General features: G+C 43.9%; 2 protein-coding genes across 2 annotated transcripts in view; one reads left to right on the top strand and one right to left on the bottom strand.

Annotated features, from left to right (window-relative positions):
• METTL24 (methyltransferase like 24) overlaps positions 1-4654 on the top strand; it is a 59586-nt gene extending 54932 nt beyond the window's left edge. Inside the window, exon 5 of the mRNA XM_068938017.1 lies at positions 2987-4654. Coding sequence (XP_068794118.1) covers positions 2987-3301 — 315 coding nt within the window. The 3' untranslated portion in view covers positions 3302-4654. The remainder of the gene's footprint in view (positions 1-2986) is intronic.
• A 9660-nt stretch (positions 4655-14314) lies between these two features.
• Positions 14315-15551, bottom strand: part of CDC40 (cell division cycle 40) — a 45488-nt gene continuing 44251 nt past the window's right edge. The window contains exon 15 of the mRNA XM_068938007.1: positions 14315-15414. Within this exon, the coding sequence (XP_068794108.1) occupies positions 15237-15414 (178 nt within the window). The 3' untranslated portion in view covers positions 14315-15236. The remainder of the gene's footprint in view (positions 15415-15551) is intronic.

Genomic DNA, 15551 nt, shown 5'->3' with positions numbered 1-15551 from the left:
GCTGTTGCTCCTCATGTCTCCCTTCTCCGGGATGTGAGTATCCCACAAGTTTGTAATTTGAAAGCACCAAGCTCTTCTTCCATTAGTGGGTCTTCCTCCTTCAAGGACAGCACTCTAGGTGCCAAAATGTTTTGTTGCTACTGTGCTTTGCACATAGCTCCTTATTAGAGCTTCCTCCTCTACTTCCTCCAGCCCTGCCTGTTAATTCTCTGCCCAAGCTCTCAGTCACATTCCTTTTGCCCAGTCTGAGTTTCACCCAGTTCCCAGTCTAAGGATAACTCTTCCATCAGCATCTGGTCCCAGCCTCTTCACCCTCTGCACTTTTTGTCTCAATGTCTCTCCTCTTCCCTCTGTTGCCAGTGCTGCCTGGCTCGGTCCGTCCTGCAGGTTAATAGGGGAGTGCAGCCTGCAGAGCTTTGGGCATCCAGACCTGCTTGACGCCTGTACTAAAGGTCCAGGCAGAGCTTCGACCATCCAGATGTGCTCAGCACAAGTGCAGTACAAGTGCAGGCAGACTGGAAGAACCTTTGCCTTGAAGCAACAGCCCCTGTGGCAATGTAGGAAGCCCAGGCAGTTCCTGTCATTAATTCTGTTGTGTGGGTTCAGGGTTAACGTTCGTGTCCAGCCCCACCGCTGCCCTGTCGCTCGTAGAGTGGCTCTGTCGCAGACGGAGACTTCCGATGTAGGCGGCCGCCTCGCTTCGTTGTCCCCATTACTGGCAAAAACAAATCTAGTGCTTAAAGGTCTAGCACTGTAGGATGGGTTTTGAAATTATTTGTCTATTAAAAGTTCTTGTTTGGTATCTTTTGGCAGTGTAGTTTTGGTCCCATTACCTGGTCACCCAAGGTAGGAGACGAGGAACAGCGTGGCAAGACCGCTGTGCAAGGCAGCCTTCCTTCTCTCTCAGCTACGCAAGGGAAAAGTCAAGTTATTTACAGCCTTGGACCTGCTCCCTAGACTTTGAACTAATGAAGGCTATTTACATGCATTCTTGGCTGAAACTGAGGAAGAAACAGCACTTCCTTTAGCCAAGGCCCAGGGAAAGAAGGAGCCGTGAGAGCCCCCCGCCCCCTCGCAGTTCTGGCAGCTCACTTCACCCAAACCCTGCTGTGGCCCTGCTCCTGGCTGCAACCGCTGCTGAGCAGAGCTCTCCTTATACTGGAGAGGAACTGCTGACAGTCCCAGCACTGTTTGATACTCCTTGAGTGTAAAAGATGCCCTGAAGCCCTGGGGAGAGGGAGCACTTGAGTTACGGCCCGGCTTGCACAGCAGAGGCGTTGCTGGCCTTCTACCAGTGAGGTACCCTGTGATCACGTGGCTTAGGAAAATAATTGCCTTGGCAGTGCTTTTACACCACCAACGCAAATTTCTCTTCTCTAGCTGTGCAGGTGCTTTTTCCAATTTAGCTTTGTGGATTAGGGCAAACTCTGCTGGTAAGAGTCTGTGGTGTGGGACAGACAGGACTTACCCAGAATAAGCGAGTAGCTAAGACTAATTTTAGATTTGGCAAGGCTACCCCATAACGAGACCAAGTTCTGACTTCTTGTCCCTTGGTACTCCCCCAGAAGAGAACAAGAAACTGTGGCCTTTTGAAACCTGTAATGTTAGAATTTGGTGTATGTGCTTACAAGTGTATTATTATTATTATGCCTTCAAATTCAAGCTCTTCAGAGTCTGCCTAATGTATGGCACTCAACTCACTACATGACACTTCATCATACATAACGGGGGTCTGCTGATATTTCTGCCTGCTGATATGCTGCAATATTTCTGCAGGTTTTTAGGGTTTTTTTTCTTTTTTAGTGTTCTTGGTTCTAAACAAAGTCTTCAGTTTTCACTTCAAACACATCTTGAGCATGAGCAGATGGGCAGGAGCAGCGGCTCAGGTGGAACCAGCTCTGGAAAAACACGCTCTCATGGGAGTTTCCCCTCTACTGCTCTAGGACACACGTGCCCTTGAGCTCCACAGTTTGTGTGCTCAACTGCAGGGCATCATGTTTTACCAGGTGTGAAATTTTGATGAGATGCTCTTTTTTTAAATTAAAACATACAACTTCCCTCCTCCAGGTAATTCGAAAGTGAAGTCAACCTTCGGTTGCATTTGGCTATGAGTTGGTTTTATGAATAGCTAGCTACAAAAATAAACAATGAGCTAAAATTAAAATAAGGCGATTGCTTATTAGTTGTAGTTTCCCCTCAGACACCTTCATACCTTCTTTCCTGCTATCCCTTATTCTTTGGAGGTGGTGCCCATAAAACTCGGCCCAGTCATTGCATTTTTCTTCTTTTGACTTCCTCCTCCTAACTCGACGTGAGCAGTGATGTCTGCCAAAGCCTCAAGCAGGGGCTTGGCGGTAGGCGGCTTGTGACCTGTGCTGCTTCCAGTATCCATTTCATCTTGGCTTTCCCCTGCGTTTGTGCTCTGGGCGCAGCTGTTGCCTCCTGATGGGCTGCACTGGCGGGTCCCTGGGCCGGGAACCATCCTTTTGTGCATGTAGCATCTGGCACATGAAGATCCGCTTGCTCTACTATGGTGCACGTAAATCACTTTTAATCAGTGTTTCTTTCTAACAAAGCATTTTGTGATGGAAAAATAAGGAACAGTAACGCATTAGTGTATTTGTTTACTGAGTTTTTTTTTTTTTCCTCCATAACTTTGGTGCCAGAAGATTTGTGAAGGAACAATAGCACACTTTGGTTGCATGATCAGCTTCATCAGACACCTTAGAGTTCAAAGTGTTTCAGGCCAAGAGTTGGAGGCTGGAGAAGGGCTGTGAACAGGCAAGCGTGAAAGTTCGCATACTATCTCCGTTAGCCCTAGGATGTTCTGAGAATGTTTTTAAAAAAAAAAAAAAAAGACACACAAAAGCAACTGTGCGTATGGACAATTATGTATATTATAATATGGAAAAGCCTGGCCTCAGATGTTACTGATAGTAATTGCAAAGCATGCCATTTTCACACAGTAATTATGTGTTTGTTACAGATTGATGTCCTCAAGGCAGATGTGGAGAGCGCTGAGTGGAAAATTTTGGAAAACCTGATTCTGGAAGATGTTGTTGAGCAGATAGGACAGCTGGTCTTTGAGGTGCACATCCACTGGCCCGGATTTGAGGTCAGTGGCAACGACAGCACTGTGGTGCGGTACTGGTACAGTCTGCTCCGAGAACTGGAGCTGAAGGACTTCAGGCTTTTCCATACCTACAAAGACTTATCAAAACCTCAGCTGTTTCTGAAAAAAGAAGCTTTCAATGCCAGTAGCTGTTACACACTGAGCTGGGTAAATACAAGATGGAAATAGCAGAAAGGGATTTGTGATGTGTGACTGTGAGCCATCTGGCCCAGTAGCATTACTGAAGAGGCCTTTGGAGTCACTGGCTAAAGCTGCTAAATATGCACACAGAGGTTGCTAACAAAATGGACTGACTTTTATTCTTAAGCGTGGTCAAAAGAACTGGTATTAGGAGGAGATACATGTTGCAAATCTTTTTTGTATAGCAATATATTTGCCAGTGGGAACACTTTCTTAGAGGACAGGAGCATTCTGTAAAGGTTTATCTAAGGCAGCTAACAATGGCTTTCCAAGCCTGCCCCGTGCCTGTGCTTTGACTCCTGTCTTACCCTAGCAGAGGGGAGATTCCCCCTCGCCCTGCCCCCCCCAAAAGCTCTGCTCTGTGAGCTGAACCTGCCTTAGTGCAGCATGAGCTAGCATCTGGTTTGAGAAATGCTCATGAGTAAGCTGCTTTCTCAGGAACTTTAGGTAAAGCGTTACATTTCCATAAAATGATCGTACTTTGACTTGCACTGTCTTTAGTTTGACCTTGTTTCCTATGGAACAAATTTTATGCTAGAATGGTACGCTCCTACTGACTCTTGAACCCGCTGGCCAATTTCAGCTGAATTTGGCAGCAGTAGAAATCGCCACCAATCTAAATTCCTACATATTTCATTAAGTTATTCAGTTGAGCAGCTTCTAAGTGCTCTGACATCAGATCTTAAAGGTGCTCTAAGTGCAGGAAATGAGTTCAGCACTTCTCACACACAAGGCGGTGGGACAGTGCTACTCAACTGCCGGTAAAGCTGCCATCAGAGCTCTCCCTCTTAGCCACTAAATAAATCAGCCATAGAAAACAGAGCTTCACTAGTTTGTCTGCTCACAGAACTGCTTGTTTTAAATTACTCTTGCGGTGGCTGCAGCAACTGGTTTTTCTTCTAGTGAAATAATTATTTAAAAGAGCTGTGAAACTTGGGCCTTTTTGGTTGGTTGGTTGGTTTTGGGTTTAGTTGAATGTTTTGCAGTGTGTGTGCCTTTTCCAGTGCTGCCTCTGGATGCCTGCTAGCTCCTCACCACATAACTTTCCTGGCCCAGGTTGCCTCTCCCTAACACAAGGAGGCCAAATCCCGGCGTCTGTGCCGATGGCTATAGCGGTGAAGGCCACCTGCCTTCGGAGGCCCAGGAGAGTGCCTTGTGCAGACTTGCTGGGGCACTACAAGTCAGTATGTAAGGTATGTGCAGTGTAATACAGAAGCCAGGCTTGGCCATTCCATGAGAAGCTAAGGAATGTGGAAGCTGAAAAGTATATAGAAGGATCTTTTTTTAGTTTTTAAAGAATTTTGACATTAAACTTTGCATTAAAATACAAGATCACACCACTTCCATGTCTTTGATGTATGCACTTTGTAACTTCCTTTGGTTTCCATCTTCTGCAGGGCTCAGTGCTCCTCCCCTTGGTTTTCCTTGTTGGGGTTTGAACAAGTTTCTCTCTTTCTCTGTCCCTACGTTGTTACGTCTCTTCTAAACGTGGGATTTCCTTCCCTCCCTTCTTTCATACCCTTTTTTCCTTTTTCATGCTCTCCTTCCCTGGGCAGAGCCCTGTGTTGTATCCAGCATGCCGACAGGATCTCAGCAAGCAGCCAGAGGGAAAAAAAGGGCAGGACCTTTCCTTCCGAGCCAGATGAGTCAGCTTTCTCCAGAACTATTACTTTTCCACACAAATACATCAAGCCATTCTCCCCGTGCTTCGCCTCCAGGCAAGGCATCTTCTCCTCTCCTACCTCACTGAGGGCTGCTGATACCCTGGGGCAGGCAGAGACCTTTATCCCCGGTAGAAACTGCTCCAGCCGTTCAGCTCAGCTCTCTTCCTCCCAGAAGAGACCAGCAGGCAGCTGACCCTGCTGTGGTAATAGTCTTCCTCCTACTTTCCTTGCTGCATGGGCACAGGGAGCAGCCTACCTTGGCCCCAAATCCCTGCTCCCCACCCGGACCTGCAAAGCTTGAGTGAAGCAGACTTTGAGCATCCCTGTTGTCCACAGAGACCACAGACCTCAGCCTGATGGGGTGAGGTCTGTAAAAACACGCTCTACTTTGAGGGTGATGGACTAAGGTGATGAGGGAGGAGAGTGGAAATGGAGTTTAATCTCTTCAGTGAAAGCCAGCTATGTGCCCTCATGCATTCAGATTGTATCAGCCTTTCGAATCACGTTTGAAATTTTAATTTGTGGTTAAATGTTCAACACTCTCTTTTCTAAAAAAATGCACACTGGTTTTCAATTTGCTGCCTTTCAGTCACACTGACAGTGCCTTCTTGTGTTGTATAAAGTCTCTACTTTACTGCCTCTCTGATCCCATTTTTATTTCCTTTAAAAACAAATACATCTACTCTAGTTACGCTAGGTTATTCTGAAGGGGAGTTTAATTCTAAGGGGACTTAACACAGGTTTCTGCATATTAAATACCTAGGTTAGGGGAAAAAAAGAGGATGGTGCAGCCAGATTGGGATTATTAATAGGTGATGATTCCAGCTATGTATGTGCTGGTAAATTAAGCAGTGGCAGGCTGCGCTCAAAGGCTCTGGGCATGGCTACTTGATTAAATTAGCAAGCTCCCTGGCACAATGTTGGCTCAGGCCGTCTAGGAATCTCGCAGACAATTCCCAGGCATAGTCCAGGAGTTTGCACAAGGCAAGGGCAGCTTGGATACAGCCATCCTGTTTTGGAAGCAGAGAGAGTTTAATAACATGGACATGGCCAGACCATGCCGGTTTGTTTCAAAGCTTGGGAATACATCCTGGCACTGTTTCGCTTTCCAGTATAAATGTCGCTCCTATTTCTGTTTCTGCGCTGGGCCAGGCAGTACACAACCCAAGCGAACTGCAACCTTTGAAAATGAGTAGGAAATGCCTTCTCTGTGGCAGCCATGCTTGCCGCAAACCCTTGTACGTTAAGTGGTAAGGTGGTTTAAGAACACAGGGCTTCATCAAAACACAGGAGTTTTTGATTAAAATGCAAGAGAGGGTGCCACATTTCCTAAACCAATATATAGCTTGTTGGAACAAACACGCTTAATCAGAGAATGGCTGAACATCCATTTTTCAAGAAAATTGGGATGGCAAAAGCCCAGGTGCAAGTCCTGATTTATTAATAGAGCATAAAAAATATAGTCTTTAGCACTGCACAGGTTTTTCCTCTTGATTAGCCTTAGAATAAATAGACTGTAGCTTATTATCATTTGTTTCACGCTGGTACTTTAAGAAGTCAGTAGATAGAGGTTAAAAAAATGAACGACACGCTCACTTTCAAATGTTAAAATTCCAAAGGGCTGCAGATGTTTCATCATGTATTGCTCTGAAGAAAAAGTGGTGATATATATGTAAATTATAGAAGTGGACTGAAGTTCTATCCTGATTCTTCCTTGCCTAAGACTTAGAGCTAATCTCTTGCTCAGGATTGCTAAGTAGTGTCAGCAACAATTTAAGCCATGGTAAATACATCTGCTGCAAGGAAAGATTCCAATAACTGTGGTAATTGTTCAAGAAACCTTATCTAAGATACAGCCTAGATAAAAGCCATTTATCATTTTGAAGGCAGTTATATGGTATTATGGGGGAAAATGAACAGCTCTTATGTTATGCACTAGCTATGTCTTTCTATCTAAAGGCTTTTAAAGCAGAATATAGCCTCCCTTTCTGAGGTCTTGCTTTTGCGTCCCTACCCCTTCTGTTTTAACTGACCCTGTTTGCCTAAAGGAGCAAATCTTAAATGAATCCAGTTCCTGTCTTTCCCAACCCTTAATGCCTGGACCGTATTTAAAAGAAATTTGGTTGCCATCAAGTTGCCTATGGAATGGTCACAAGGGAGAAGCTGTCCAGATCCAGTTGTCATTCCCCACTTCATATCAGTCATTATAGCCACAGCCTGGAGACCAGTGACGATGTGGCTGTTTCTGGGCAGGAAGAAGGGGCTGCTGGTCGGTGCCAGCATTGCTAAAGTATCCCTGAGCACCCAGTGTGGACAGCATCGAGCACCTTCTGTGGCCAGGGCAATAAAACCTTCTCCTCTTTCTGCTTGGGTTGAGAGATGAACCTCAACAGTCCTGCTGCTGGTGTTGTGGCCTTGAGCATCTAAGGAGGAAAGTCAGCCTCGCACGTCAGGCTCCTCCCGCCACAAGCAGCACTGGAAGGGGCCTGCACCAAAGTGGGGCTGGAGCACCGAGGCCAAATCAACCCAAGTCATCAGGTGTCGACTGGGCAACTTTCATCTCTGGCCTGACCTTCCAGCATCTTGCTCAGCAGTATGCTTGCACAGGACCCTAAGCTGTATTTCCGTAGTGTGCCATGTACCAAGTCCTCCTCCTAGCACCTTCAGCCAGCCTGGATCCGCTCAGTGTCACAGTTAACGTGTATTGCCTGGCTCTGCGCTCCTCAAAGGCTTCTGCCCCTCTGCTCCCAGCTGTCTTGGACATTTCCTGGAGTCCTCTGCTTGCAGGCATTTGCATCAGCTCTCCAGAGCTGCCAGCCCATTGCCTCCCTCCTGGCTCTAGGTGAAGCCTTGTCCACCGTGAGGTAACTGCTGAGCCTTGAAATCAAATTTTTGAGGCTACTCAATTCCTCTCCCTCCTCTCCTGTGCCTCTGGGCTGGCTGCAATGGCAAGGGTGCTGTTTTGCTGCTTGTTGCACCAGCTGATGATTTTTTATAAGACAGCAGACACCTGATATCCTCTGCATCTGGCCCAAAAGGGGTTCAGCATTCCCAGACCCTGCATGTTACTGCCCCGTGAGCTGAAGTTGGCTCCCCAAACTACCCAGGTTTGAGAGGTTGCAGGAGGCAGCTGTTTCCGGCTCATCCCTCACTAGGCTGTCCCAGAGCAACGCACGTGTCTTCTGACCTGAGGCTCTTGTTCATCACTCTTAGTCATCACTTGGAGTTTATTGGAGTGAACCCAGCAGGCCCACCCCTCCTCCAGTCAGCTGCGTCCCACCCAGCATGAGAGCCTCCTTCCCACCTTCATTTTGGTTTTTCTGATAACAATTTTATCCTAAGCCCTCTCTGGTAAGACAGAGCAGAACAAGGCTGTGCAGTGGTTTAAATTGTTTCCTTCTGGCACCCTGACCTGACTGTTACCAGGAGGGGAGAGCAGCATCCTACCCCACTGTCCCCTGGGGCCAAGCTGCTCACTGTCGCGCTGCAGAAAGGCAACGCACCCTGCTTGGCTTTTTTACGAAGGGACAGAAGTGAGTCTGAGTTACCTGTCTGGTTTCAAGGTATATGAGAAAAATGGGATCTTACTGATATACTGGGGTGGTCATGTGTGGTGGCCATTGCTAGTTCCAACCCCAGCTAGCAAGGACATAATCAACAGGTCTCTTCCCTTACGTGGGAGTTGTTATTGGATTATTTTGACACCTCCACTGGGAGCTGTTTCAGCTCATTCTAAAATTAATCTTTGCAGAGATGATCTGCATGCGGTGGCAGTTTTATTTGCATAGATCCTTCCTGAAGCTTTTGCTGGAGCTGGACTATTTACCTTTCAGAGAGGCCCACAGTGATTTATAGAACACGTAAATCGATGATTTAGAATATACAGTTGTTATTAGTCTGTGACTTGGTGAAAATGAGGAGCAGAGATGCATTTTAATCCCCCAAACTAACACAATTAAGACCCGATACTGCAACATGAGCCTTCCCCAGAGAATCCATTGCAGCACTGAGGGGGACAGGTTAGGATGCTAACACAGCTCTCCGAAGAAAGTGATCCCTTTTCTGAATGCCAGTTGGTTTCTTTGGAGGTCTCAAAATTTGACCAAAAGAGATAAGGGCATTTCTGACTTCCTGTCCCACTCCAAAACCTCAAGATTATTGCATGCATTTATGGACCCAGGCTTTGATCACATCTGTGAATCGTGATGGGTTGTTCTTCACTAGCAGGAGGAGCACCTCTCAATCTGTGAAAGATCAAAGAAAACATAAAAGAAACATATGCCTGGCTTTTCTTGGCAGATGCCAACAAGACGTATCACCTAGCAGCACACCTGAAGAAAAAGCACTCATTCTCTCTGGTGAATTATTCAACAGCTGAGACCATCTGTTTTATTCAAAAACTTTGATTTTGTGAGCTTCATTAGATGCTCCCTTGCCCTTGAAAGGATCCTCAGGGTTACTTAGTAGGAAATCACTCTTGAGTTCTTCCTGCTTGTTAACACAATGTGACATTTAATTGCAGTCAGTATAAACCTGCTTTGGTGATGGTGAAAATTCAGAGCTGACCTACATTCAGAGAGATTTTTATGCTTCTCTCTCTCCACTGGCTCGCATGGGCAGTATCTGAAGAATAAGCCTGGCACCTGAGAATCACCCAGGATAATGAATAGATCTCTTTCCTTAAACAGAAGTCCCTGCTGATAGAGTAATTTGACATGTCTCCTGTGAAGTGTTTTAGCTGGTTCAGGAGCAAACCTTTCCAGAGACTGTCTGTCCTGTGTCCCTTTTTTCTGGTGGGCAGGACATTGCAGAATGAGGGAACAGGAGCCCGCTTTGCTGCATAGAAACAATAATCCCAACGCAAGTAAGAATCAAACTTCCATACTCTTTTCAGTGGATTAGCACCATACACACTTATTTTGCAGCAGTTTCCTGAAATAAAGCTGTGTGGTATACACAGCACAAAGCTTTTGGAAATAACTAAAATAATCCTGTGCCTCTGCTGATATTTACTCCCATCTTTGAAATCCATTTCTGAATCAAAATCAACCAATGTGTATCCCATCCTTGAACCTTCAGATATCCACAACGGAGCCACCACCCTGTGTGCCCTGTATAGGCATTACAGGAAAGCGAGCACCCTATGGGAGGTGAAGACTACCATCGGACCCTTTCAGATGTCTACTTTAATACAACAGTGATCAGGCCGTAGGGGTACACGTGTTTCTCTGCTAACATTTGCGAGGGGCAGTTGAGACGCAGACGCTTGGAGTTTGACAGACAACCTCACTCTTCTCTCCCAAACTGACTCCCCAGGCAGGAGAGGCATCAGAATGCCTTGTTCTACCTCTTTGTGAAAGATCTCCGTGAACGGCTTGAACAGGAGAGTTTTGAACCTTAGCAAATATTATTCCATAATATTACCCCACCTGTTATTTTAATATTGGAAGGAGTATGACAAAAAGCAAACAGAAACAACACCTGCACCCCACGCCCACAAGTACTCAATAAAGATAAGTGCCAAGGGAGAGAAACAGAGGAGTTTGCTACAGAGAAATTATTCCAGCAAAACTCAGCATGACTTTGAAAACTTGAGAGAACAGGGCTTCTTATTTTTCCTGTAGATGGTTTGCCTGACAACTGACTTCATTCAGAGTACAACTTCCTTCTTCATCTCCTGAGCAAACGATATTTGGAAAGGATTATGTTTTACAGAGTATATATGGAGGAGCTAAAGGAAAAATACTGTATAAGGACGCAGAAGCAAAATAAAAACTCCTCTAAAGCTAACTAGCCTGTGTGAGTCCCATCTGCATAAGGAAATTACTGTGGTGTTAAGTTAAGGTATGAAGTTGTTACAGCTATTTGAGCACAGTTCATTTTTGGTTTGTTTTATGCTGCTTTACAAGAGCTTAAGCTCCACCGAAAAACACTTATTCCACAATAGAAGTGTTTAGCTGGCAAGTGATGGCAGCGCACCAACTGCGGGGTAATTATGCTAGGAGAACTGGAAAGCTTTGCAGCTCCCAGAAACACGCCTGTTTATCTGCCAGTGGTCTTGAAGCTTCATGAAGTTCGTATTACTGAAATTATTCCCTAGAGGACTCGTGTTGTTCTCTTCCTCTCCAAATCAGAGGTGATGCAGGCTCAGCTAGTCTTGACATGCTTTAGACTAAGTGAACAAAATCAAAGACAAACCCAATATATCTGCAATAACATTTGATTTTAGCAGTTTCTCAACGGCCTAAAGGGCAGCAAGTTAAAAAGAGACTCAGGAAGGCTCAATGCTTTAATATTTTAAAAGGCCTGCCATATAACAAGGTAACAAACAGGTCTGAGGTCAAACTTCCAGGGTACCTCACTAATTTAGAAGTCCACGCCTGGTTGAGAGTGGTTGGAACTTGTTTCTAAAAGCTTTAAACTCTGCAAGGAGCGTCTGTAAAAAAAAAAAAAAAAAGCTTGTCGAAGGGTTATGTTTGAGTGCTGCCAAGACAGTCTTGGTGTATCTGATTTTTATCAGCAAATCTGACAGAAAAATACACGTTTTACTGCAAGATACGAGACGTAAACTTTGGTGATAAGCTAAGCAAAGTCAGCCTACAGTCCCTAAGCACTCTCCAGAGGAACAATCTACTTGTCAACAAATTTTGCTCGCATATAGATGTATCTGTTAAGTCTTTCAGTAAAATTTCCCCTCCTTCTTCTGTGTGTTCCTCTTTATACAGACTGCTTGTCATACGGATGCTTTTTAGCAAGTAGAAGCAAGGCTTTGTGATGACCAGCTGGTAGAAAGAAGGAAGTACACTATGTTACTGGGCTGTCAGATTTGCAAAGCTTACTATTTAAATCAGCGTTTGAAGACAGCAGTGTTAAGTGGTGTATTGAACATCTGCCTGTTGTTAAAAATTGACTTTTTACAAGACAATCTTAGAATTTTCTGGATGTATAGTAATTTAGATATTTGTTCCTCCTAACGAGGGCAAAGACTGAACAACCCCATCTTACTGGGGACCATTATAAGCTCTGTGTGAGACAGATGCCAAGACCATCTGCTTCAAGACAGACAGGCTTCTTAACAGCAAGCTGCATGAGGATATGTGGGATATTTTCCCCCTCTCCAATATGAAAAAAGCCCAAGAAAAAGATGGCACAGGGCCAAAAGAGCTATCAAGTTTCCAAGGCAGAACTCCAAGAATGATGGAGACAGTTCACTTATCTATAAAATCCCTACTGCAAAAGTAATTGGTATAAATAAAAGTGTCAACATAGTGCCACATCATCCCTTAAAGTTACAGATGTATGATCAAGGGGAACAAAATTACAGTGCTGTCACAGCTACCCTGCTCTCCCCCTTTCAAGTATTTCTCCCAGACAGCATGGCATGCTTGCCTCCAGCCCTCACAAGAAGCTCCTCTCAGCTTGAATTACTTCCGTGCATTCTCTGCCTTATGCTAGAAGACAATAAATTGTGGAAATTCAAAACGCGCTGTTCCCTGTCTCCAAAAGCTGCTTTTCCCTAGCTCTGTCTGCTCACACACTAAGTTCAGCCTAGAGGTCTCAGTCTAGACTTGTTCTGACCAACATTTGTAAGGGACCAATTTCTGGTGAAACATGAAATTGGGAAGATAAGGGAATAACACAATTAGAGTTAATTAGCCCAACAAGAAACCTTTTCCCAGGTGGCTGCTGGAAAGGCAAGTCTAGACTAACACCACACAGACACATGCTGTCTATCCTCGTGCACAGCAAACTGGCTGACAACGTGAGCTTTAGAGTTCATAACTTTAAAGCTGACAAGAGGGAATTACGCTCATAAAAATTCCCCCTGCAGGCTTCAATGCAGATGTGAGAAATTCCACAAAAGATTAACACGGTGACCAACAGCGAGGGACAAAGGATTTTAGCTGAAAGTTTCCAGTGGAATTTTGATTCAGGGCTCATTGCAAACATCTAATCCTAATTCATCAACTCCAGCAGAATTTATTGAGTCAACATTCCTTATTTTTCTCCCTGAAAGCAGAAGAGAGCTGGTCTATTACTTCATTAATATACTTATATAGGGGAAGTAAGTTCTGCCTGATAAGTGATGTATGGAACAACATAGCACCAACTACGGAGCCAAACATTTTGTGCTATGACAATTGAAATGCTTTTAAGCATTTGGAAAATAGATGTTTCTGATGTGGAAACTAGTATAGAACATTCCTGTGAGAATTTTTTATTTTTCTATCTATCTGCTCTAATTCCCCCTCTCCTCCCCAATTCCCTATACTTACAAGCTGTTAATATGTATCTAATTAGGAAACGTATTTGAAGAAAAAGCATTCTAAATTATTTCAGCCCACTACCTCCTTACGCAGCATGCATACAGGGCACACTACACAGCAGAGCTCAACACCCAGCTCAAGAATTAAGTCGTTCCTGTGAAAATAACTGCATGTCAGAAACGGTCTGCGACATGGCAGCAACTCATTCCTATCTACATCCTTAGAGTCAAGGAACAAGGACAGCTGCTTCTTTCCCTCCCCAGAACAGGATCCTCAGGACACTTTCCCACTCAATCCTTTCACTCCCAATGTTTTCTTGAAGCTCTTCCTATCTCCGTATTTATACATGGGTGTGAGGCTAGACAACAACAATTACCACGAGTATGCTGCTTGTAAAAATAGCCTACGGACCTTTTGTGGAAACAGACACAAGATTACCTAGATGGGGATGTAAATGGAAAACAGACGCAAATTTGCTGCAGATATGTGATGGCATGAGCAGACAGTGGAAAGAACATGAAGCTCAGTTTTAGACCATTGGTTTAAAATCCAGAAGCTTCATCTTCACTCACACATGCCTGATTTAGCAAGTACTCTTTGAAAGAATAAAACTGACTTGTTAATCAAACCTCCGAAATTTGTAAATTAAAAAAAAAAAAAAAAGTTTCCCTCTGTCACCGCAGTTTCATGAGTTGAGTTGCAAAGAATCTCAGAGTGCCTCATCTTCTATCCTACTACTGATTATGGCTATTACTTCTTTGCCATTGCTTATAACTAAGGATCAATGACTGGATTTTTAGTAAACAACAATATAGAGTATTTCAAAACTTTGATTAAAAGACCGATCCACTGGACAAATTTGTTACGCCTCTTTTTCATTTCCGTTATGGGCTCAAAATCGGAACAGATATGGAGTTTTTTTTCCTGCTTCCAACCTGCAATAGTTCTGCATGAACAGTGCAAGAACATGAGTTTATCTGAATTCTCGTACAACTGGGAATTAGAATACCAAATGACATGAAATATTTTATGTGGACACTGCTAGAGGGAAGAAATGAATGAAGATAAGCAGACTTTTTATAAAAAGATTTATTAAAAATAAGTTTTTTAAAGAGAAAAAGTGACATGTATATACATTAACTTGTCAAACTCTGTGGGGCTTATAATACAATCTATTCCAAACTGAACAAGAGATATTTGCTTTGTTGTTTTTCTTTCAAAATATTTGTCATGCTTATTAGAACTCAACGGCACGTGGAAAGAGAAGAACAACATTATACAACCAAAGAGTACCTACTATAAGGAAAACTTTCAAACTGAGGAGTAGTTGCAAAGATGAACCTCAGTGATGAGCACAATGCAATTGTTAAATCTAAATCTAGACAGAAAACAATTTTATAAATGCAGTCCTCAGTGCATACAGTTTAACTCAGGGCTATGCAAGCTTCTGATTGGTTCTGCATTTCTATCATGTATTAAAAGATCTCAGCAAGTGGCTTTATGTTCTACAAAGTTAGAAGAATTTTGGGGACCACAAAATACTGCCAAAAAGCGTGTGAACAAATGCATTTTTTTTCCAGCTCTATTGCAGTAGACGTCAAAGATTTCTTCTTTGAATTACAGAATGTAATTATACAGTTGCTGGTTCTCTCCTTTAACTCCACGCATCTCTGACAGCCAGAACGACAAAAATATTTTTTTCTTAAAATTATTTTATTTTACAGAAGTATTCTGCACAAAAAAGTGACACGACAAACTAACACTTGATTCTGCATGCTTCACTGACCTCTGCATCTCATACCCGGAGGTCATATTTAGAACTATATCCTTCCAGTCCAGTCTTCTGTCACAAAGACCTCCCATTTTGGGGAGTATGCATACAGCTAGCTGAGAACAGCTGTAACACAGATGTCTACCCATCCTTATAGCAGAATTCACTCACATCTCAGATGTCTGCAAGACTTGCAACTTCAGATCTTTGTAGCATACTCTTTAGTCCCACAGTTTAATAAGACCATCCCAGCCGCACGTAATGACTTTAGATGTTTCATGGGGATGCCAGACGGCACCAATACAGACTTTATCATGTGCTTTTACCCTGCTGTAGAGTTTTGTCGTCTTCCAGTCCCAGATGTTAAGCTTTCCATCTGCATCTCCAGATATCACATAGCTGTATTAAAGGGATTAGAATAAAAGCTGCATCAAGTGCTCAGGAACTGCTTTTGTTACAATTGTATACCAAGCAATGGAAAAGTGCTTCACTCGATGAGCTTCCTATCTGTCTGAAAGCATACCTGCCAATGAATT

Source organism: Struthio camelus, chromosome 3, assembly GCF_040807025.1.
Source record: "Struthio camelus isolate bStrCam1 chromosome 3, bStrCam1.hap1, whole genome shotgun sequence".
In the NCBI taxonomy this organism is placed as follows: Eukaryota; Metazoa; Chordata; class Aves; order Struthioniformes; family Struthionidae; genus Struthio; species Struthio camelus.
The sequence above is the reverse complement of the archived record's forward strand: the minus strand, read 5'-3'. Positions and strand labels throughout refer to the sequence as shown.